Source organism: Galeopterus variegatus, unplaced genomic scaffold (genome assembly GCF_000696425.1).
Source record: "Galeopterus variegatus unplaced genomic scaffold, G_variegatus-3.0.2 Scaffold9791, whole genome shotgun sequence".
Taxonomy (NCBI): Eukaryota; Metazoa; Chordata; class Mammalia; order Dermoptera; family Cynocephalidae; genus Galeopterus; species Galeopterus variegatus.
This window is the reverse complement of record NW_007735902.1, coordinates 5904-30335: the sequence shown is the minus strand read 5'-3', so window position 1 is coordinate 30335 and position 24432 is coordinate 5904. Positions and strand designations below refer to the sequence as shown.

Here is a 24432-nt window from a genome sequence, read left to right as displayed (position 1 = left end):
CCCCCCCCCCCCCCCCCGAGAACGACCACGTTCAGCCTGTGCCCAGTCTCGGGGCCTTTGGTGTCTCAAGGAATCGAATCCAGCTCTGATATGTTCAGCACCTCGTTGGTGGCTCGTTGGAAAATCTGCAAAGCCCGCCGTGGAAACAAGGCTGTGCCTTGGGCAACGTTTTGTGTGTTTCTGTTTCTCACTTACTGCCACGTTTTCTGTGGTTATTGGCATGTTATTTTTAGAAGTGAGAGCAAGATCTGATTAGGGTTTCAATGATGGGTTCTCAAAAAGCTTTAAAAATGTTTTTTGTTTGTAAAATGTGAATAGTAATGTCTACCCAGAAGTTGATGAGGACCTAGTGAGATGTCACGTAAAACGCTAAGCTGAAAGGAATTGGAGTGTTGAGTCCCTTCTCGTTATTTCCCGCCGTAGTTCTTTATTCTAATTATGCTTCCATGATGTTTTCAGATTCCTGTATTTTGGAAACATACAATGACCCGGGAGCAGCACACATTTGAATGTAACAAAGCTTTCCTGGCTGACTCCCTGTCCCCTGTCCTTCAAGTGTATCTTGGAGGTCCCTTCTGTATTTCAAGGCCCACCTACTCCACAGGTTGTTAAGAGGTGGCTGTACCCAGGGTGACAATGGAATATCTTGGTGACCTTTTCCATGTCTATGGTTTGGGATCTGCTGGTTTTGGCAGTGACTTCTACGTAGGGCATTAAAATCCATAGTGGGTATGCCGACCACGTTTGAATCCCGTCACAGTGTTGGGCTGGCCTGTACTAGAATCTGAATCCGTGACCTTGGTTTAATAAGGCTGTGCTCTAACCAACTGAGCTAACCAGCCAGCCACAATCTTCCACAATCTTACAACTTAAACTCCCTCACTCATTTTCTCTGTTCCTGGAATACGTATACCCTGTACTTTGCCTTCCTCATGCTTCTGCATAAGCAGTTCCCTCTGCCGGGAATGCCCTCTGCTTCCATATCAGCCTTTCAATGTCTCATCCTTCCTGCAAAGCCCAGTTACAGGTTCAATCCCTCCAGGAAACTTTCTCTGTATTCCCATAGCACTTTGTCCTCCTGTTACAGAATCTATAGGGTTGTACGACCTTATCTTAGTTATTGATGTAATTTCTTCCTTCTTCTCAAGTCTGGGAAAGCTGTCGTGATGGTGCCTTATCTATATATGCCTCAGAAGACAGTAAAACTCATTCAATAAGTATTTATTGAGCTCTTGTGTGCTCTAGGTACTGCTCTGGGTGCCAGGGATACAGCAGTGAACAAGCAATGTCCCCTCTTGTGGAACTTCTGTTCAGTGGGGAAGACAGACAACAAACAAATGCACAAATGAGTGTATGTGCCAGGGGGTGATATGTACTATGAAGCAAAGTAAAGGAGGGAAAGGAGATAGAGAATGGGGGGAGAGGGTATTCTTTTAGACAGCAGTCAAGGAATACTTTTTTCTGAGGAGGAAACGAGTAAGAGGTGGGAACGAGTTGTATAGACAGCAGGAAGAAGAGCTTTTTAGACAATGATAAAGTAAAGGCCAGAAGCAGGAGTGTGTTTGAAATACTAAAGAACAGCAAGGAAGTCAGGCTAGAGGGGAGTGGTAGGATACAAAGTGGGAGAAGTAAATAGATCAGGTATGTGCACACTTGAATTAGACATTCAATAAATGCTTCTTGAATTTATTGCATCGATAAGGAATAGAGAACTGTTTAATGATAGTAGTAATGAAACTTGGATATTGCTTGAGGTTGAATGTTACAGATCCATTCGTAGGCATGAATATATAAAATATTTACAACTTATGCACAGGTAAATTGGAACTCTTATTTAGTGTGGCAACAATTAACTGAAAAAAAATCTTTAATGAAGACCAATGGTTTATGCAATGATCTTCCCTTTGGAAACCGAGAAGAACAGGAGACAGATTTTGTGAAGGACGAACTAAACTGACTTGTGAGTGGAATGATTTGGTAGATAATACTGATCACCATTAAGAAGTTCAGAAGAAAACAAAATTTGTCTCCTGATGTTGTCCTGCTTTTTATTTGGAGGAAAAATATTTAAATTTTAGTTGACAAAAATTGAATTTGTGAAATAACCAGATAAATTTGTGTATTTAATTTTAATAGTACTTTCTTTTCCAAGGGCAAAGGTGAATGCTAGGATTAGAGAGCCATTACGCTCGGGAAGAAGCTAGCATTCAGTACAAAGCCATGTTCCTTCAGGATAACATTGCTTTTTGGGGTGATATGGCTTTGATCACAGTTGCCACTTGCAGCCCAAAGAACATTTTTGCCCTTAGTGGAATGTGGCAACTCTCCATCAGAATTTTAAAAGACTTCACTTAATACTTTTTGATGACATGCTTAAAAATTAAGTTAGTCTAGCTCCCTCCAAAAAGGGACTACCATGCAGCTATCAATTCTGATCTTCCTCACATTTCTCAAAGTTTTAATTGACTGTCGGTTTCTTGGTAGTCATTCACATAGATGAGATCTAATGTGGTTTCTGACTCAGCTCTCAAACCACTGAATTGACAATCTTACTCTTGGTTGCTGAGTCAACACCTTTCTTCATTCATTCACAGGAATGAACCATTATGAGTAGCTCCTGAGTTAGTCATAACTATTGGCAAAATGTTAAGGTAGCTTTGGAATGAATGAGGAGACTTGGGTTCCATCCCTGGCTTCTCCATTCCTTAAATGGGGCAGTATGGTGCAGTGGGAAAGTGTGTCCTCTCAGATGCCAGCCTGTCTGGGTTTAAGTCCAACTTGCCCCCTGCTAGTAAGTGATCCTGAGCAGAGTATGAGGAGACTTGGGTTCCATCCCTGGCTTCTCCATTCCTTAAATGGGGCAGTATGGTGCAGCGGGTAAGTGTGTCCTCTCAGATGCCAGCCTGTCTGGGTTTAAGCCCAACTTGCCCCCTGCTAGTAAGTGATCCTGAGCAGAGGACTTTCCTCCCAGCCCTCAGATTCCCCATGTATAAAACAGGGATAACAGAACCTATGTACTTCATATGGTTATTATGAAGATTAAATAGTTAATAGAGGTAAAGCTAGAGCATTGTCCTCTAGTAAACACTCAAATGCTGCCATTAGTCTCAGTTACTTGAACTTCCTCAGCTTCTGTTTCTTTAACATTAGAATAGTAAGAATAGTTCCTACCTCATAGAGTTGATAAGAGGCTAAATACGTAGTCCCCTGTCACCTGCAGGGGATATGTTCCAAGATCCCCAGTGGATACCTGAAACCATGGATAGTACTGAACCTAGATATACTAATTTTTCCCCCATACATACATACCTACCTGTGATAAAGCTTAATTTATGAATTAGGCACAGTAAGAAGTTAACAACTATACTTGGTAATAACAGAGCAATTATAACAATATACTGTAATAAAAGTTATGTGAATGTGATCTCTCTCTCAAAATATCTGGAATTTTCCATTTATATTTTCAGACCAGGACTGACCGTGAATAACTGAAACAGTGAAAAGCAGAAGTAAGGATAAGGGAGTACTACAGCAACATATTTAAAGTGTTTAGCATAAGATCTGCAATGCAGGAAGTAACCCATAAGCATTAGCTATTATTAAGTGTTAGAAAACACTTATTTATCAATAGTTTCAATCTTTTTAAATACAATGATGAGGGGACCAGAGGAGAAGAATGCAGAAAATGATATACCATAAAAATGTGCCATCTTGCTGAGGATGGTGGGGGATAGAAGGGGCATAGACATAGTTTTTGCCTTAAGATACAGTGACAGGATTTGAAGAAATAACAAAGTGCAAGTAGCTCTTCTTGGAGTAAGAGTAAGTTTCCAGAGCTAAAATGATTCAAGTGCATGAAAGGTGACAAAGAGACTTTGTGCAGGGGTTGTGACCCTGAGTCCATGATGTGCAAGGGGGAGCAGATATAATTCAGGGGGTCTGTGAACTTGGATGGAAAATTCCACCTTCACTTCCACTAACAGAAATCTAACATTTTCTTCAATTTTGAATATAAAAATTCACAAAACATAGCTGAAAAAACAGTCTCCTGGCTTTGCACCAATAGAAATTAAAATTATCTTCATATAACATTACAGTTCTTGCAGATATCCCAAAATACTATTTACATTTATGATTAATTTCAAATTATAGCAGGTATATGTTAATAAAGTCCATATAATTGCCATGTCACAAATTGTTTTTTCAAATATTTGGTAGGTATATTTCAATGCAGTTGGTTTCTTTTGTAATCCTTTGTATTATATTTTACAAATTTAGGAGTGATATTCTGAGAAGGCTCCACACACATAGGGCTCACAAGTTAAAAGGGTCCTGGGCACAGACAGACTAAGGTTTTGGTCACAGTATGGGCTCTGGAGCCAGGCAGCCAAGTGTGAACCCTTTCTCAGCTCTTCAGCCACCAGGTGACACTGGACAGGCTACCCACTTTCTCTGTGTCCTAATTTCCTCATCTGTGAAATAGGGATGAAGGCTGTTTTAAGGTACAATTGAGGAAGTGTATGTGAACATGTAGAACAATGCCTTGCATGTAGTGAGCCCTCAACCAATGTTAGCCATCATCAGAAAAGCATTTATGTGAGACAAGAGAAAGAAAAACCCAGGCTGTAGTCCAGAATGATTTCCTGAGGAAGATGAGAAATGAAACGTTAGGTCATGAAGAGGTAGGCAGCCGGCAGGACTGGAGTTAAAAGGTTTTTTTTTACTGTTTTTAAAAGGTTATTTTAAAAGGTTATTTTCTAAGTTTCAAAATTATCTATTAAAATTAAAAATATAAATTAGATGAAAATAAGTTCATTTATTCATCCATTCAATAAAGGTTTATTGAATACCTATTATGTGCCTCTCAACACTGTGTCTAACAGTTGTGGTTCTTGGAGCAAGTGTAGAAATGGAGCCCACACACCAGGTCTAAGTATTTAAAAGTGGCGAGTCAAGCTGAAGAAGTATATGTTCTGTTCCTCTACTTGGAAGGGGAAGTCTTCAGAACGACAAAATTTAAAATGATTGTTTTCATGTGACAAAGTTGGCAAAATATCAAAGATGACGGAGCTTAATTATTATTGCAGATAATTGTAGATGCTCTTTGATGGCTTGGCAAGGTTTGAGTGAGTGGTAAAGATACAATTCATCAGTTATTGTGTATTTGCTCCATAAAATTTATTTTTCTTGCTTTTCATTTCATTTACTGTAATAGAGAATTTCACATAGTCTGTGTTTAGTTGACAGTATTGACTTAAAGGATTTAAAAGATAAAATGTACTCAAAGTTTACAGGATTTGTATTTAATGTAAAATGTGAATTTAAATATGTCGATTTTTTTAATTAAAAAAATTTTTGTTTGTTTTTAAAAGGTTATTTTCTAAGTTTCAAAATTATCTATTAAAATTAAAAATGTAAATTAGATGAATATCAAATATTTAAAACCGAGGGCTGGCAGGTTAGCTCAGTTGATTAGAGCGCCACCTTGTAACCCCTAGGTCAAGGGTTCGGATCTCCCAGCCAGCTGCAAAACAAACACAAACAAAATGTTTTAAAAAAATAAATAAAATTATTTAAGTATTAAATAATCTGAGATTTTTTATTTTTTGAAATTTAAATTGTATTAAATATTTTAATAAAAATTATAATGGTTTGCAGTTCTGGGGTTCAGTGTCTCCTAGGTGGTTCTACTAAAGCATCAGTGTTGCAGTTCTTATACCATGTAGTACATATGGTTCCTCAGACTTTGTGTGCAACTGTTGTGAATTCCATGCTAGTTCACAAGGACTTCCAGAATTACAAACTGGAACATAAACAGAATTAAGATAATGGATACTTGGAACTTCTGGGAAACTATATTTTCCATAATGTTCTTGCATAACAATAGGTTATGCAAGGATCTGTTACACCCTTGGTATCTGAGAAGGATTTGACAAACTGATCTGCCTTTTCCCTGTGCTGGTACTCCTGTGACTCACACCCTACCTGCTCTCCTTGTTGGCAGCAACACAGCCCACAGCCCTCACAGCACGGAAATGCCAACACACGAGTTTCGAGGACAGAACAAGGCTTGTGGAGAAGAGTTTATGGAGGCCTGAGGGTGTGAGTCGCAAGGGCAGGTGGAGCTAGTGTTGAGAGTTCTGTGTCCTCTATGCCAGCACCACGCACCAGATCCCCAGTCACAGACACACTCGCGTGTTAGGGGTGTGTGTGTGTGCTTTATGGGGCCTTGAGCTGGATAGAACATATTTTATTTAATGGCATATTTAGCTTGATGTATAACTTCCAAATATTTGGACATATAGTATGCAGGCCTCTGTTTGGACTCTTGTCCTGGGCACTGCACAGTGGTGGGGGTGGTCTGAAGTTGGAGAAAAACATTTATGAGTCATTAACATAGAAGAAGATAACCACGTAGAGAAAGTGTAGAACAGGGAGGAAAAGTGAGCAAATTCAGTGTCTGATAGCGATGACTTCCTGGACCCGATAGGTGCTTCGGGTAGCGGGTGGGGACCCTGAATCCTGAAGGATAAACGTTTTGGTAGGGCAACAAGTATAAATAGTGCGTATTCCCGGGATGAGATTGCATCTAAGATGTGCCCTGGATGGACAGGAGTGTGTTTTAAGGGTCTTTTTTTTTTCTTTTTCTAAATATCTTCTTTATCTTGTTAGAGTAGTTAGTTGAGGCTTCATGCTATTTAGCTTCAAAGTACACTCACTTGAGAGATTCAATATTAGACCTATATTTAATCAAAATAAAAATCTATTCCTTGGCTTAGAATGAGATATTAAGAATGTGATGAAATTATTATTAATACTACTGAAGTATTAGTATGTTTCATTGGGGTCATCTCTGATTTCATTTGGAAAGCTTTTATGAAAAAGATGAATTTTTTTATTGCATTTGAAAGATTAAAATGCTAAAATAGATAAAGCAATGTGATACGTATTTTAGGCAAATGAAAATCATACTAAAAACATATTACACCTTTTGCTAGTCTAGGTAGTGTGTATATCTGGTCAACTATATAATTTGCCTTAGCTTACTATGATATTTTATCACACAAAAAATGCAGTAACATGAACTCTTTAGACACCTGAATAAAGTTGCTCAGAGCCTTCAGAAGAATAATTCTAAAGTGGTGATTTTGTTTAACTGTAGGCTGGTGTATTGGTCCATTTCTGTTGCTTATAACAAAATCCTGGAACTGGGTAATTTATAAGAAAATGAAATGTATTTCTTACAGTTTCGGAGGTTAGGAAGTCCAAAGTCCAGGGAACACATCTGGTGAGGGTCTTTGGTGGCAACAGTGACCCGGGGGCCTCACATGGCAGTAAATGATGGAGCAGAGAGAGACTAAACCTCCTTATGTGCTCTCCTTTTAAAGCCCTCAGAACCACGCCCCTGACCACCATTATTAATCCATTCACTAGGGCACGGTCCTACAATCCGACCACCTCTTCAAGGCCCCACCTTTCACTTACTATAGTAGGATTTCCCACCCTCAGCAGTTACAGTGGGGATTAAGCCTCAATGAGGTTGGCGGGGGGGCATCCAAGCTACAACATTCTGCCCCTGGTCCCACAAACTCGTGTCCTTTTCACATACAAATACATTCATTTTGTCCCTAGAGTCTTGTTTCAACTCAAAAGTCCAAAGTTCAAAGTCCCATCTGTGAAATGAAAAACAAACGATCTACTTCCAAGATACAATGGTGGGACAAGCATAGGGTATATATTCCCATCCCAAAAGGGAGAAATAGGCCAAAAGAAAGGGGTAACAGGTTCCAAACAAGTCTGAACCCCAGCAGGGAGGACATTAAATCTTAAAGCTGGCAAATCACGTACCTGGACTCCATGTTTGACATCCTCTACATGCTGGTGTGGAGATTGGGTCCCCAAGTCCTTGGGCAGCTCCACTTCTGTTGCTCTTCTGGTCTGAGGTGATGCTTCAGCTCTCCCAGGCTGGTGTCCCACTCTGGCAGCTCCACAGGTCTGGGGTCTCCATGGCGGTCCTGCTCTCATGGCTCCACTAGACATGGTGCTGATGCGGTTTCTCTGCTGCAACTCTGACCCCACGTTTCTGCTCAACATTACTCTAGTGAAGGCTCTATGCAGTGACTCCACCCCTGTGACAGATCTCTTCCTGGGCTCCCAGGCTTTTTCATATATCCTTTGAAATCAGGGTGGAAGCTCCCAAGCCTCCACAGCTCTGGCAAGCTGTGAGCCTGCAGACCTAACAAGGCTTCTGGCTTGTATTTTCCAAAGCTGTGGGTCCAGCCACACCTGGGGCCAATTTAGCCATGGCTGGAGCAGCCAAAGCAGCTGGGGTGCTGATGCTGGAAGCAGCTTCCCAAGATGGCCCTGGGCAGTGAGCCTGTGGAGGGTGCCTCAGGCCTCTTCCCCAAGACCATTCTGTCTCCCTAGGCCTCTGGGCCTGTAATGGAAAGGTTGGCCCCAGAGGCTTCTGCAATGCCTTCAGGGCCCTTTCCCCCTTCTCTTGATAATCTCTTTCTTTTGTACTAATCTTAGCACCATTGAATTTTTCTCCTGAAAATGCTCTCTGCTTTTCTACCACATGGCTAGGCTGCAGATTTTCCAAATCTTTACACTCTGTCTCCCTTTTAATTATACGTTCTAGATTTACATCATGCCTTTTCTGCCATAACTCAGTGTAGTCTTTTGCAAGTAGCCATGCAGCTTCCTGAATGCTTTGCTGCTTAGAAATTTCTTCTACCAAATACCCTGGGTCAGAACCTTGAAGTTCCACATTCCATAAAACTTTGGGGCATGAAAAGAATGCAGCCAAGTTCCTTGCTAGTTCATAGCAAGTGTAATGATTGCCCATTTCCAAGAAACTCCTTAATTCTGTCTGAGTCCTCCTTAGAATGGTCTTTACAGTCCATATTTCCATAAGCTTTCTGGTCACTACCATTTCGCCAATCTCTAAAGCTTTCCCTCGTTTTCTTATCTTCTAAACTTTCACCAGCATCTAGGCTTTTCACAGCCTGTTCCTCCAAATTCCTCCAGCCTCTCCTCAATACCTAGTTCCAAAGCCATGTCTACATTTTCAAGTATTTGTTATAAGCAACACCCCACTTCTCTGGTACCAATTTTCTGTATCAGCCTGTCTCTGTTGCTTATAACAAAATACCTGGGACTGGGTAATTTATAAGAAAACAAATTTATTGCTTACAGTTTCAGAGGCTGGGAAGTCCAAAGCCCAGGGAATACATTTGGTGAGCACCTTGATGGTGGCAATGAAATAACCCAGGGACCTCACGCGGGAGAAAACAGTGGCGCAGAGAGAGACTAACCTCCTCACATGCTCTCCTTTTAAAGCCCTCAGAACCATGCCCCTGACCACCATTATTAATCCATTCACTATGGCACGGTCCTCAGAATCTAATCACCACTCAGAACATGTTAGTTTTGTGTGCAAGGCCCCGTGCTCAGACTGGGAGCACAGCAGGGAGTAAACAGGCGGCAGAGGGCGTCACAGAGTGGGGAAAGTCAGACACATTTCAATTTGAGTGTAGCAATGAAGGACATTGATCGCCTCCTGGATCCAGTCATTTTGACCTCCTGGATTAAGCAAGAGAAATAACTCCATTTTATTCAATAGGTGAAGTATTTTATTTCTGCTGATTTGTTTGCTATGATATGTGTATTAAATATTTCTAATTTTGTGATTATGCTAAGAGCAATCTTGCAATTGTATAATTTTAAAAAGTCAATCAACAAAAAATGTCTATCACTGTGGCATCTAGAAAACTAATCAATCTTTTATAATCTAATTTTTTTGGTAAACTTCATAATGCCCTAGGTGATGATTGCTCATTGTCAAACATGTAGAGCTATTTTCTGCCTCTCTTAGGTACTTTCTGTGGGAAAAACAAGAACCAGATTTGCATTCCCTGTCCTCCAAATAGTTTCTCTAGCACAGGTGGACAAAGGACCTGTGACATATGCAGGCAATGTGAAGGTATGATTTTAAAGACACATTCTTTATCCAGAAGATTGTTGGGAAGACAAGGTTTCATTCCCTATTTACTGACTGATCTCTATGGACAATCGTTAAGTGTCAAAGATGCTAATTTCTCTGTCAAAAGTGTGATCACGAGCTGGGCAGAGAGGGCTTTCAGCACATTAGCAACTAGGCGTTCATTCAGAGTTGTCAATAGTGGTCATGAGGTGCCTTCTCACTGAACTGAACTGTCAGGTGCCACTTACAGATTCTCTTTGTAAGGGCTCTATTTCAGGAGAAGTAAGCAACTGACATTTTTGGAATCTGGATGTTAATGCTAAATATCTATGAAAGTCCCTGAAAGTTCTTGCTATTGTTATTTCTGCATTTTGGCAGAACATGCTGGAAAGTGCACTCAGGAACTCTGGCAAACCTGCACAAAGCTATGTGTTTAGTCACACTTGCCTTGTCACAGAACTTTCTATAAATTTGCCACTTTTCCATAATATTCCATCATTAATTGTTCCTGAAACTCCCTGAGTTATGGTCTTGTGGAATTGTATAGGTAATGGTTCAAATGTAGATAATTCCGAAAGGAGAAAAAGCCCTCATCCTTGGAAATTTTTACTTTTTGCAGAGTGACATTTGTGAGACCAGCTAATTTGATTAAAATTACTTTGGAACCTGCTTTGCTAGTATTATATCTATGCAAGATTTAATCATGGGAAATGGCTATTACAACATGGTGGCTACTGTGCTATTGGTCATGAATTTTGAGAGGATACGATCAGTGCGGGATTCCTGTAGTAACTGTCCAGCTGGTAAGTACCAAACTAACATGTGCATTGGGTCTGTTCTGCTGGCCACATGGTTTAGTTAGTCCAGTAGTCAGGGCTAATGAGCTCCCTTTTAGGGAGCTTTTATTCATTCATTTACAAATACTTATTGGATGCTACATACTAGCTGACTGGACACAGCCAGGTCATTTCACTGCTTGTGCCTTGACTTTGTCGTCTGGGGATAATAAGAGAGCCTATCTCATAGGACTGCTGGCGGGATCCTATGAGAGGCTTAGAACAGGGGAGGGCACATGGCAAGACCTCAGAACATGTTAGTTTTGTGTGCAAGGCCCCGTGCTCAGACTGGGAGCACAGCAGGGAGTAAACAGGCGGCAGAGGGCGTCACAGAGTGGGGAAAGTCAGACACATTTCAATTTGAGTGTAGCAATGAAGGACATTGATCGCCTCCTGGATCCAGTCATTTTGACCTCCTGGATTAAGCAAGAGAAATAACTCCATTTTATTCAATAGGTGAAGTATTTTATTTCTGCTGATTTGTTTGCTATGATATGTGTATTAAATATTTCTAATTTTGTGATTATGCTAAGAGCAATCTTGCAATTGTATAATTTTAAAAAGTCAATCAACAAAAAATGTCTATCACTGTGGCATCTAGAAAACTAATCAATCTTTTATAATCTAATTTTTTTGGTAAACTTCATAATGCCCTAGGTGATGATTGCTCATTGTCAAACATGTAGAGCTATTTTCTGCCTCTCTTAGGTACTTTCTGTGGGAAAAACAAGAACCAGATTTGCATTCCCTGTCCTCCAAATAGTTTCTCTAGCACAGGTGGACAAAGGACCTGTGACATATGCAGGCAATGTGAAGGTATGATTTTAAAGACACATTCTTTATCCAGAAGATTGTTGGGAAGACAAGGTTTCATTCCCTATTTACTGACTGATCTCTATGGACAATCGTTAAGTGTCAAAGATGCTAATTTCTCTGTCAAAAGTGTGATCACGAGCTGGGCAGAGAGGGCTTTCAGCACATTAGCAACTAGGCGTTCATTCAGAGTTGTCAATAGTGGTCATGAGGTGCCTTCTCACTGAACTGAACTGTCAGGTGCCACTTACAGATTCTCTTTGTAAGGGCTCTATTTCAGGAGAAGTAAGCAACTGACATTTTTGGAATCTGGATGTTAATGCTAAATATCTATGAAAGTCCCTGAAAGTTCTTGCTATTGTTATTTCTGCATTTTGGCAGAACATGCTGGAAAGTGCACTCAGGAACTCTGGCAAACCTGCACAAAGCTATGTGTTTAGTCACACTTGCCTTGTCACAGAACTTTCTATAAATTTGCCACTTTTCCATAATATTCCATCATTAATTGTTCCTGAAACTCCCTGAGTTATGGTCTTGTGGAATTGTATAGGTAATGGTTCAAATGTAGATAATTCCGAAAGGAGAAAAAGCCCTCATCCTTGGAAATTTTTACTTTTTGCAGAGTGACATTTGTGAGACCAGCTAATTTGATTAAAATTACTTTGGAACCTGCTTTGCTAGTATTATATCTATGCAAGATTTAATCATGGGAAATGGCTATTACAACATGGTGGCTACTGTGCTATTGGTCATGAATTTTGAGAGGATACGATCAGTGCGGGATTCCTGTAGTAACTGTCCAGCCGGTAAGTACCAAACTAACATGTGCATTGGGTCTGTTCTGTCTATTGGTCATGAATTTTGAGAGGATACGATCAGTGCGGGATTCCTGTAGTAACTGTCCAGCTGGTAAGTACCAAACTAACATGTGCATTGGGTCTGTTCTGTTGGCCACATGGTTTAGTTAGTCCAGTAGTCAGGGCTAATGAGCTCCCTTTTAGGGAGCTTTTATTCATTCATTTACAAATACTTATTGGATGCTACATACTAGCTGACTGGACACAGCCAGGTCATTTCACTGCTTGTGCCTTGACTTTGTCGTCTGGGGATAATAAGAGAGCCTATCTCATAGGACTGCTGGCGGGATCCTATGAGGGGCTTAGAACAGGGGAGGGCACATGGCAAGACCTCAGAACATGTTAGTTTTGTGTGCAAGGCCCCGTGCTCAGACTGGGAGCACAGCAGGGAGTAAACAGGCGGCAGAGGGCGTCACAGAGTGGGGAAAGTCAGACACATTTCAATTTGAGTGTAGCAATGAAGGACATTGATCGCCTCCTGGATCCAGTCATTTTGACCTCCTGGATTAAGCAAGAGAAATAACTCCATTTTATTCAATAGGTGAAGTATTTTATTTCTGCTGATTTGTTTGCTATGATATGTGTATTAAATATTTCTAATTTTGTGATTATGCTAAGAGCAATCTTGCAATTGTATAATTTTAAAAAGTCAATCAACAAAAAATGTCTATCACTGTGGCATCTAGAAAACTAATCAATCTTTTATAATCTAATTTTTTTGGTAAACTTCATAATGCCCTAGGTGATGATTGCTCATTGTCAAACATGTAGAGCTATTTTCTGCCTCTCTTAGGTACTTTCTGTGGGAAAAACAAGAACCAGATTTGCATTCCCTGTCCTCCAAATAGTTTCTCTAGCACAGGTGGACAAAGGACCTGTGACATATGCAGGCAATGTGAAGGTATGATTTTAAAGACACATTCTTTATCCAGAAGATTGTTGGGAAGACAAGGTTTCATTCCCTATTTACTGACTGATCTCTATGGACAATCGTTAAGTGTCAAAGATGCTAATTTCTCTGTCAACAGGCAGGTCCAATAAAATAATTACCCATAATAGCAATTATTTGTGGATTGAGATTTTTAAGTATTAGAGGAAACAGTCATTTGATGAGAGAGAAGTTTTTAACTAGCAAAATGTAAAAATGCCTCTATGGAGATTTAAAAGTAAAATTTGTACCCTAAAGTCATGAAAAGCATTATAAGTACAGTGAACATGATTTTTATTGCAAAACATTAATTTGTTTCCTGGACTCAGAGGTCAAGTGTAATATAATGTTGGGGGGTCTTTGTAGGTGTTTTCAGGACCAAGAAGCCGTGCTCCCCCACCAGCAACGCACAGTGTGAGTGCGTCTCAGGATTCCACTGCCTGGGGGCACTATGCACCATGTGTGAGAAGGATTGCGAGCAAGGTCAAGAATTAACAAAGGAGGGTAGGTTTGCTCTTCCCTGACTTAGTGCAAGTTTGTTATGTAGACATATGTATGTCATTAGCATAGGTCTTGATCCTTTGAATACAAAGTAAAAAATAGATTTGTAGAACCTTAAAGTAACACGCAATAAACCAATGAGCCAAGTCTATGATATTAATACCATATTTTAATTAATAAAATAATATATCTATTATTTTTCCATAAATGGAATTAATTTGAAATTAGAGCATTTGTTAGTCACCAGAACCACACATTTGCACACATTTTAGACATATATAATACCCAATGCATAAGAAAAACTAGCAATCTTCGAGTTTTGTTTTTAAAATTGTTGAACAATTTGTGTAGGTTATATTAAATTGATTTTACTATGTTCGTCCCAGGATAAGTTATGAAATGATGAAAGTGCTTCTTTTTTATTACTGCTTTTATTTTTATGCAAGGTTGTAAAGACTGTTGCCTTGGGACATTTAATAATCAGAAACGTGGTGTCTGTCGACCCTGGACAAAGTATGTATAATTTCCTTTTGCTAACATATGTTCACTTCCTTTCCCTTACAAAATAAAGCATCTAATTTAAACGTTTTTAAAGACAAGGAATGCTATCATCGAACGTTTTTACACCTATCAAGCGTGTACATACAGGAGCATCCTAACAGGCAGCATGGGAACAGCACGTCATAGTGGCCCAACATGCAAAGTGGGCATTTTCTCGAGAAATAATGCTCAGAGCCTGTAGATGAGATTTGCCAGCGGGACTTTGCCATTGTCTGCCTCGAGTGGCCTTCTGTTCTCCGTTTCCTTCTAATCTCTTTGCTGCCTACTACCTTCCCTCACTGTCAGCTCCTCTCCAGTATGCAACGCCAGCCCTGAGGATGATATAGGAGAAGGGGAAAGTACGCGTCTTACCCTCCAAAATGTGACACACACTTGAGCACACAAGGCCATCTCAGTAAAAAGCCAACAGTATGCAAGAGAATGTGACTGCTGACTTGTGGGACCAGAGCTACCCAAACCGGCTCACAGACAGGTGCTGGTCCACCCACAGTACAGGCTTGGAGAGAAAGTGTTTAGAGATTTTTAAGGCAAATTGGCAGAGTAATGTGGTCTGTCAACTCTAACAGTGAAGATCTGGCCCTTGTATTTTATATGCCTTGTTCTTTTCCACTTGATTTTCTTACTAGAAAATCATTTTATTATTATTTTACATTTACAATACTATTATATTTTACACATGTATTGGTTTGTAACAGATTGGAAAGTTTTCTTTTTAAAAAGGTCTTTTTTAACACAAACTGTTCAGAGTAGTCAAGTGAGTCTACATGAAAAAGTGGGTTTGAATTGGGCTTGGGGGGGGGAATAGGTAAAGGGACAAGAGAAAAGGCATAGAAACAAAACAGCAATGATGACCATGACAATGATGATGGTGGCAGCTATCATCTGAGTGTGCCAGGCACACAACTGTGTGTCACTGGTCTCCTTCATTTGTGCTTCACCACAGCCCTGGGGACATACACAGTCCATATTTTGCAGATGAGGACACTGAGGCTGAGAGAGATTTCATGAGTTGCCCAAGGTCGAAGCAGCAGATCCTGGGCTCATCCCTGGTTTGTCTGATGCCAATGCGGGAACTTCTAACCCTATGCTATCCTTCCTAGGTGCCAGAGGTGGTCAAAGAGATGAGGACACTGAGGCTGAGAGAGATTTCATGAGTTGCCCAAGGTCGAAGCAGCAGATCCCGGGCTCATCCCTGGTTTGTCTGATGCCAATGCGGGAACTTCTAACCCTATGCTATCCTTCCTAGGTGCCAGAGGTGGTCAGATATGATTAAAAAGTTGGGGTGAGAGACTAACCAGGCAACACAGGGTGAACTTAGCGGTCATGGAACAGGGAAGAGCCCAGCGTCGCTCCCAGTCTGGGAAGAAAGAGGAAGCTAGTTAGGTAGCGTGAGTGAACCACGGCCAGCTCGAAAGCCGAGTGGAAGACGAGGAAGCCAGGTGGCCAAGTGGAAGTTTTTCAAAGTATCTTCCCATTGCCTATACACCCCCCAAAGATCATTGTCACTAGGCTAGTTCATGGGGTGAGCAATGCCGAAGTTTTTCACTGGAATCCTCTGTACCTGAATTAATATTCACACTCTTTTCATTGAACTTTCTAAGTTGTTCTTTAGATGGAAAGTCTGTTCTTGTGAACGGGACGAAGGACAGGGATGTGGTCTGTGGACCAACCTCGGCCGACTTCTCTCCAGGTACAACCTCCACCACCACGCTTGCCCCTGCGAGCGAGCCAGGTAGCTGGTTTGTTGCTGTTAAATCCGATCGAATGATCACGACTGTCCCAATCACTCTCTGAAACGCCCAGTATCATGATGTCTCACAACTCTGCCTGCAACAGGCTCCTCTGTCCAGCATCCCTTCCTTCTGCTTCCCTGTCTTCTTCACGGTTCCAGCAGTTTCTTCTCAGACATTTGTTATTCAGCCTGAGCTGCACATTAGCAAGCAGTGCAATGTGACACCTTCCCTAGAAGGATACTGCACCTTTATTAATGCCAAGAAAAGGGGATTGAATTACAGGGTCCCGTATTTTCTATGTGATAGAAAGGCCAAACTGCTTAATTTTTGTGGGCTTCTAGGAAAATTATTAAGGTGTTTTTTTTTTTTAAGTTTTCTAAGTTTACTAGATTAGCAGGTTGGAGGTAGCTACGGCACTGATTCTTGTGTTTAGGAATTTACCAATGTAAAGGATATAAACATGAGTGTATTTGCATAAGAATGTTTTTGCATGCATTTCTCCTTTTGCTCTTTTTTAAAGGACACGCTCCGCAGATCCTCCCCTTCTGTCTTGCGCTGACATCGGCTGCAGTGTTGGTCCTGCTGTTCTTCCTCGCACTCCGTTTCTCTGTCATGAAACGGGGCAGAAAGAAACTCCTGTATATGTTCAAACAACGTAAGAATAATGTAACAGTATTAGAAATGAACTCTTTCCAGGCAAGGCTTTTGAAAGTAGAAAGGAAAAGATTTTTTTTTTAAAGTTATAGAAACAAGGTTAGTATAGCACAGAGGTGATTTTGTCCCCAAGGGGACATATGGCAATGTCTGGAGACGGTTGTGGTACTCACAACTTGGTGGTGGTGGGTGCTGTTGGCATCTAGTGAGTGGAGGCCAGCATGCTGCCAAACAGCCACAATGCACAGGACAGTGCCCCACCAGAGAGCGATCCAGCCCCAAATGCCATTAGTGTGGAGGCAGAGAAAGCCTGGGTACAGAGGGACACTTCCTGGGGTTCTAGAAAAATGACAGTTTAAGTATGCTGCAGTCTTGGATTATTGCATGTGTTTTCGTGTGTGTGTGTGTGTGTGTGTAGCCAGTCAGTTGTGCATACAGGACACAAACAAAGAGGAATCAGAAAAGAACATTTGCCCCATCTGGTGCTGCACTGCTGGTTGGTAAATGACCTTAAGCTGAGGTTAGACCCGCATTCGAGGAAGGCATCAAGAACTAGGAGGGGGTTGAAGTGGTTTTAACCAAATTGATTATTATAACACCAATCTGGATTAAATGAAAAATTCCAATAACGAATTTCAGTCATTAATTCATGAAACAAGATATTTCTGTAAGGTACACAGTGAGTGCCTTGCAGAGAGTCAACACCCACTAAACAAAAGCTATTAATATATTTATTTGGAAAAGTTTATAGATTGGGGAGCAACTTGTTTTTTGTCTCCGTGAAGGACAGGATGAGAGATAGCAGGCTAGGCTTAATAAGAGGGGTTCATATAGAGGGGGAGCTTTTTGAGAGCACAATTTTAACCCAAAATGCCATAGTAAGACCGTAGTGTCTATTTGGAAGTTGTTTAAAATATACGAAGGAAAGCATACATAAGGTCCTATCCAAAGAGAAACTACACAAATTTATGTAAAGGTTCTTTTTAAAACAATATAAAACCTTTTTACGTTGTAAAATATACAGAAAAACACATCAATGTCTAACAAATTGTTGTAAAATGAACACCTGTGTAAACCTACCCAGGTCAAGAAATAGCACGTAATCTGCTCCCCGGAAGCCCTTTGCGACCCCCTTCCTGGTGACAGCCCCCCCACTGCTGCTAACCACATCTGGATCTTTACGTTGTTCACTTCCTTGCTGTTTATAGTTTTGCTCCCTAACAACACGGTTTCATTTGGCTGCTCGTGAACTTCATACAAGCAGCATCATGCCGTGTGTATTCTGTATCTTGCTTCTTTCACTCAACGTTGTGTCTTTAAGATCCGTCTGTGTGTTGAGTTCTTTAGTCGACTCCATTTTTGTGCACTCTTCTGTTGAATGACTGTATCACCGCTCATCCGTTCTAGTTTTGATGGACACTGGAGTTTTTTCTAATTTGGGGCTATTACAGACAAGGATGTTTTGATATTTTTGTCCACGTGTCTCAGTACACATAAGCACACGTTTCTGTTCTGGCTTTTGTTTTTTAACCTAGGAATAAAATTGCTGGAATCTGAGGACTGTGTATCCTAGTCCTTAGTAGACATACCAAACTGTTTTCCAAAATGGTTGGGCCATTTACTCTTCCCCGGTGGTGTGTGAGTTCCTTTTGATCCTTATCCATGTTAACACTTTGTATTATCAAAGTTATTTTTATCTATCTGGTGGGCGGATAGTAGTATCTCAGTGTGGTTTTAATTTGCATTTCCCTGATTACTAGTGAGGTTACTAGTGAGACACCTTTTCATGTTGTATTGGCCATTTAGATTTTCTCTTTTGTGAAGTGCCTAAGTCTTTGGAACATTTTCCCTAGGGTTGTCTGTCTTTTTCTTATTAATTTATAGGAACTTTTTAGTCAGTTGTTCATGTGCTGTAAATATCTTTTCCTATTGTGTGGTTTGCTCTTTCATGCTCCTTTTGAGGTCTGCGCCTCTAATTTAAACCTCTAAGCTGTCACCTAAACTTCATTTAAAGAACTCTCTCTAAAATGCTTTTCAAATGTGTTTATGAGTAATTAGTGAGCTGCAATGGAACTTCAATCTATTTTTTAAAAATTTTAGGTCGTTTAAAAACTTTTTATTTCTAAATAATTACAGATTCACAGGAAGTTGCAAAGGTAATACAGAAAAGTCTCATGTGCCATTCATGAGGTTACATCTTAGGGTACAATATCAGAACCAGGAAATTGACATTGGTACATTGTGCATGTATAGTCATATGTTATTTTATCATAGGTGTAGATTCGTGTAACCACCAACACAACCAAAATACAGAACCAAAAATCCGTCACCCCCCAAATCTCCCTCCTCTACCCCTTTCTTGTCACAACCACTTTCTCTCCCCTACCATCCCTAACCCCTGGTAGCAATTAACCTGTTTTCCATCTCTATTATTTTGTCATTTCAGAAATGTTATATAATTGGGATCCTACAGTATGTGACCCTTTAAGATTGGCTTTTTTCACTCAGCATAATGCCCTTGAGATCCATCCAAGTTCTTGTGCGTTTCGATAGTTCATTCTTCATTGCATGGTACAGTCGTACCACAGTTTGTTCTATCATGCACCTACTGAGAGATATTTTGGTTGTTTGCAGTTTTGACTATTACATGCAAAGTTTCTATGAATAATCATATACAGGTTTTGTGTGGATGGAAGGTTTCATATCGCCAAGATAAATGGCCAAGAGCAAAATTGCTGGGTCATATGCTAAGTGCTTGTTTAGTTGTTTAAGAAACTGCCAAACTGTTTCCAGAGGAATTGTACCATTTTACATTCTTACCAGCAATTTGTCAGATATCCAGGTTCTCTGCATCCTTGCTGGCATTTTGTATTGCCACAATTTTTTATTTCAGCTGTTCTAATAGGTGTGTAGTGACATCTCACTGTGGTCTTCGTTTGCATTTCTCTGATGGTTGAACATCTTTTCATGTGCTTGTTTTCCATCTTTATATCTTCTTCAGTGAAGTGTTCTTTCATGTCTTTTGCCCACTTTCTAATTGGATTATTTGTTTGCTTTACTGTTGAGATTTGAGAGTTCTTTATATTTTCATCAGATATATGGTTTGTAAATATTTTCTCCCAGCTTGTTGTTTGCCTTTTAATCCTCTTCACAGGGTCTTCCACAGAGAAAAAGTTTTTAATGTTGATGAAGTCCAATTTATCAATTTTGTTTATTTATGGAGTCATGTCTAAACACTCTTTACTCAGTTTATGTCCCAAAGATTTAGATTTTTTTTCCCCTGTGTTATCTTCTAAAAAGATTTACAGTTTTGTGTTTTACACTTAAATCTATTATTCATTTTTAGTTGAGTTTTGTATAAAGTGTGAGAGGTTTAGGTCAAGATTTTTGTTTGGGGGCCGGCCCGGTGGCGCACTGCTACAGTGCGCCACTTGGGAGCGCGGTGGCGCTCCCGCAGAGGGTTCGGATCCCACATACAGACCGGTTCCCGCTCACTGGCTGAGCGAGGGCAGGGAAAATTTCAAAAATTTCAGCCATTACTTCCTCAAATACTTTTTTGAGCCCTATTTTCTTTCTCCTCTCCTTCTAGGACTCCAGTGACATGAATTTAGATCTTTTGTTATAATCCCACATGTCCCTGAGGCTCCGCTCATTTTTTCCCCAAGTCTTTTCTCTCTGTTGTTCAGGTTGGGTGATGATTCTTCTCTCTCTCCTCTTCATTCTGCTGTTGAGCCCATTTATTGACTTTTAAAATTTCAGTTATAATAATTTTTCAGTTCTAAAATTGCCATTTGGTTCTTGTCTGTATCTTCTATTTTTCATTTGTTTCAAATGTGTTTCTAATTGCTTGTTGAAGCATTTTCATGAGGGCTGCTTTAACATTCTTGCCAGATTATTCTAATATCTGTTTCATCTAGATGCTAACATCTGTTGATTGTCTTTTCTCATTCAAATTAAGATCTTCCTGGTTCTTAGTATAATAAGTGATTTTTTTAAATAAAAAATTAGACATTTTGGGGATGACATTATGAGATGCTGGATCTAATTTAAATCTTGTATTTTCTCAGGCTTCCTCTGACCACTACTCCAGTGGAGGAAGGAGATGGCACCTTGCTGCTGCCAGACAGGGGTGAAAGTCCAGGTTCTAGACCTCATGGAGGGGGGGATGAGGGACTCCTTGTTATTGTCAGACATGTGTGGGAGTTCAGGCTCCCACTAGGTTTCCTCTGACACTACCCAAGTGAGAAGGGGGAGATGAGCCTTGATACAGCCTGGCAAGGTGGAAGTCTAGGCTCTCTACTTGGCCCTTCCTGGTGGGCTTGGGTGTAGGGCCACAGGTTTTTCTGAGGTGTTTTGCTAGAGTTGAGTGGTTACTGCCTAAAAGTTTTTGGCCTTGGTCTGCTGCCCCTTTCCTAGTCTTGCAGATAGAGCAGGATTTTCTTGGGGCATTGTTTTTTGGAGGTTAAAGTTTTATACCCATTTGCATTTCTCATTTGCTGGCTTCTCTAGTTCCCAGTCTGGAGTGTATGAGATGGAATGAAAACCCAGGTTGTTCCTTGGGTCTCAAGATCCTAAGCTGGTCTGCTTTCTTCTCTTCACCTTCCGGAGTCTTCTTATGCTTGTTTCCTATATAATGTCCAGAGTTTTCAGCAGTAGTCAGCAGGAAGAATATGGAAAAGTATGACATCTTCATCTTTCCAGAAGCAGATCTCAATTTTTAAATTAATCTTCATATATAATGTCCAGAGTTTTCAGCAGTAGTCAGCAGGAAGAATATGGAAAAGTATGACATCGTCATCTTTCCAGAAGCAGATCTCAATTTTTAAATTAATCTTTGGTACAACTTCCAAATCCATCCCATTGGTTTTTCTGAAAGTTCTGCCAGTTTTTCCTAAGTTCTGGGAGGTAGTGTGGTTGTTTGGTTTTGGTTAATTGATATAGTAATGTGCTCGTGAAATTGGGGCAGTCCCTTTTGCTTTGTCAGGCTATAAAGAAATATTTGCTTGAGATTGAAAGTTGTTCAGCAGTAACACAAATAATAACATGTGAAAGTTAATGCACAAATCAGTTCTTTGCTAACTAATAAGTCGAAGCAGTGGGAATATCCTTAACACCTGGTGCCGTGAAGAGACGGGGTGGACAAACGGGTACAAAACTATGCTAAGTGGATCATTGTGCATGCACACATTGAAACAACACACTGTACTCCACAAACACGTACAAGTAAATGTTAAAAAAAATCCTTGTGCTTTAGTATTTCATTCAAAATAAACTGTCTGATCTCAAAGTAACCCTCAAGACTAAAATTTGTGCTGCATTAAATTAAAACTGAAGTTATGTTTGTGATACAGCTAATCTTTTATACCACTGTGATTCATAGGTGTCTTTTTTTAGACATTGTAGAAAATAAAATATATACAGATATATATTTAGTTTTTAAAGACCAATAACAATATTTGGTAAAGGGAAAAAATATTACATTAAATATTCCCTAGAAAAAGCAAGTAGAGAGTGTTTGCTACTTAGAGAATGTTTTGCAATTGTGTTCATGGAAAATAAGTGTTAAATGATTAAAATAGACAATAAAATGTAAGTATCTTTTAAATTATTTTTTAGCGTTTATGAAACCAGCACAAACTGCTCAAGAGGAAGATGCCTGTAGCTGCCGATTTCCAGAAGAAGAAGAAGGAAATGAACTGTGAAATGGAAACCCAAAGAGCTGTTCAGACTCTTGAAAAGCAGCAAAGGACAGATCAAGTGACGCCACTGTCATGTCTTTCTAGAATGAAAAATATGGCATAATACCCAGGATTGCCCCCCTATGTATTTTTCCTAAATGCTAATGAGTCAGCCTGTAAAAATGCACCACTTTTAACAGAACAGAAATATGGGACAGGCTTGGGACAGTTTTGTTCAAGTCTAAAGAAAAGTATAGTTTGAATTCCATCACGTAGGCCAATGTAAGCTAAAGTTATAATCAAAGTCAATCCAGCTTTTTGTGTGCTAAAGTGTTGTGTGACAATAAGCCACAAAATGCAGTAGATATCCCCAACCAAATTTTCCATCGGTTTTGTCATTGAACACAATGACCTCTTCCGCTGTTAGAGGGAGTATGATGAAGGTGCCTGAGTTTGAGGTCAAGTTTGAGGTGAAAAAAAAAATCTCAGACCTGAGGAAGAGTTTCAGAAAGAGTTCAAATGTCCTCGCCTGTCCCCTGATCCTCTCCGTCCTCTTACCTTCGAGCTTTGTTCTACTCTCCTTTGAGCCAGGTTACATTTTTTTCATCCTTAAAAACCTTTTACATAATCATTGATACACACAAACTAGTAAGTGATACATGCATGAAAGGAATGAAGCACAGTAAAAAGAGGGGACACCTGCGAACTCATAGCAGAACCCGAGCGCTTGAGCAGGGGCTACCAAGCTCCCGTGGCCAGAGGAGACACGCCACTTTCCATTTCTACGGCTTATGAGCTAAGAATGGTTTTTACATCTCTAAATAGTTTAAAAAATTGAAAAGAAAAAGACCTCATGGTACATAAAATTACATAAAACTTGGATGGCAGGGTCCATAAGTACAATTCTCTTGGAACACAGCCACCCACATTTATTTACATACCGTCTAAGGCTACAGCGGCAGAGTTGACTAGCTGTGGCAGAGACTGTATAGCCCTCAAAGCCTAAAATATTTAATACCTGACCCTTTGTAGGGTCAAGGTCACAGCATCCATTTGTGGGCTGCTTCCCTCTCTCATCTTCTGTCTCCGCACTGGCAACCTGTCCCTGGAATTTTGAGTCTCTCTTTCCCTTGCTTTTAAAAAATCACTTATCATATAATTATGTACCTTAAAACTATGTTATTTAGTTTTGCTTGTTTTTGAGCCTTAGGAAGAGGGTATTGTAATGTATGGAGACTTCTGTGACTTGCCTTAATCACTCAAAATTATATTTATAAGACTCATTCATGTTGTTGTGTGTAGTTTGAGTGCATTTGTTTTGACTGTCTAGTTTTGCAAATATACCAGTATTTATCAATCCATTCTCTACCAAGGGACATCTGGGTTGTTTCCAGGTTTTTCACAATCATGAACAATGCTGCCGTGAATGTTCTTTTACACATCTCCCATGCAGGAGTGTGCTACGAAAACTTCTTAAAAGTGGAATCGCTGGGTCTTAGGGAGTGAGAATGCTCAACGTCATAGCTAGTGCTTGTATCAGTCAGGACATGCTGGGTTATGCAGAAACGACATGGGAGTCCCCGGATCTTGCTGGTTTACAACAAAGCAACACAGGTGCATTCCTTACTGTCACCACATGCCCCTTGTGGGCTGGCTGTGGCTTTGTCCCATGTTATTTCACTCTGGGATTTAGGCAGAGGGAGCAGCTTCTCCTTGGAATAGTGGCCATATCGTGGCAAAGGGATAGATGCCACGACTGCTCATATTTATTTGGTTCAACTCTAACCTTTAGAGCAAGTCATACAGCCGAGCCAGGCATCGATAGGAGAGAAAAGCATAATCTTAACACAGGGAGGGGTAGAAATGTTTCTGAACAACAGTCTGCT

At 40.2% G+C, this 24432-nt stretch overlaps 1 protein-coding gene across 1 annotated transcript; it reads left to right on the top strand.

Moving 5' to 3' along the window:
* The first annotated feature begins 12340 nt into the window (after nt 1-12340).
* On the top strand, nt 12341-22570 carry TNFRSF9 (tumor necrosis factor receptor superfamily, member 9). Its single transcript, XM_008593876.1, has 7 exons — nt 12341-12440; nt 13285-13392; nt 13786-13923; nt 14367-14433; nt 16083-16213; nt 16735-16869; nt 22485-22570. Exons 1-7 carry the CDS (start codon nt 12341-12343, stop codon nt 22568-22570), a joined length of 765 nt encoding a protein of 254 aa, XP_008592098.1.
* Nucleotides 22571-24432: the final 1862 nt, after the last annotated feature.

Excerpts from the sequence above, each read along its gene's own strand:
- TNFRSF9 (XM_008593876.1), top strand. The coding sequence starts at position 12,341 with ATGGGAAATGGCTATTACAACATGGTGGCTACTGTGCTATTGGTCATG. Across the intron at positions 13,924-14,366 it reads TCAAGAATTAACAAAGGAGG|GTTGTAAAGACTGTTGCCTT; the intron begins GTAGGTTTGCTC and ends TTTTTATGCAAG. Across the intron at positions 16,214-16,734 it reads TGCCCCTGCGAGCGAGCCAG|GACACGCTCCGCAGATCCTC; the intron begins GTAGCTGGTTTG and ends TCTTTTTTAAAG.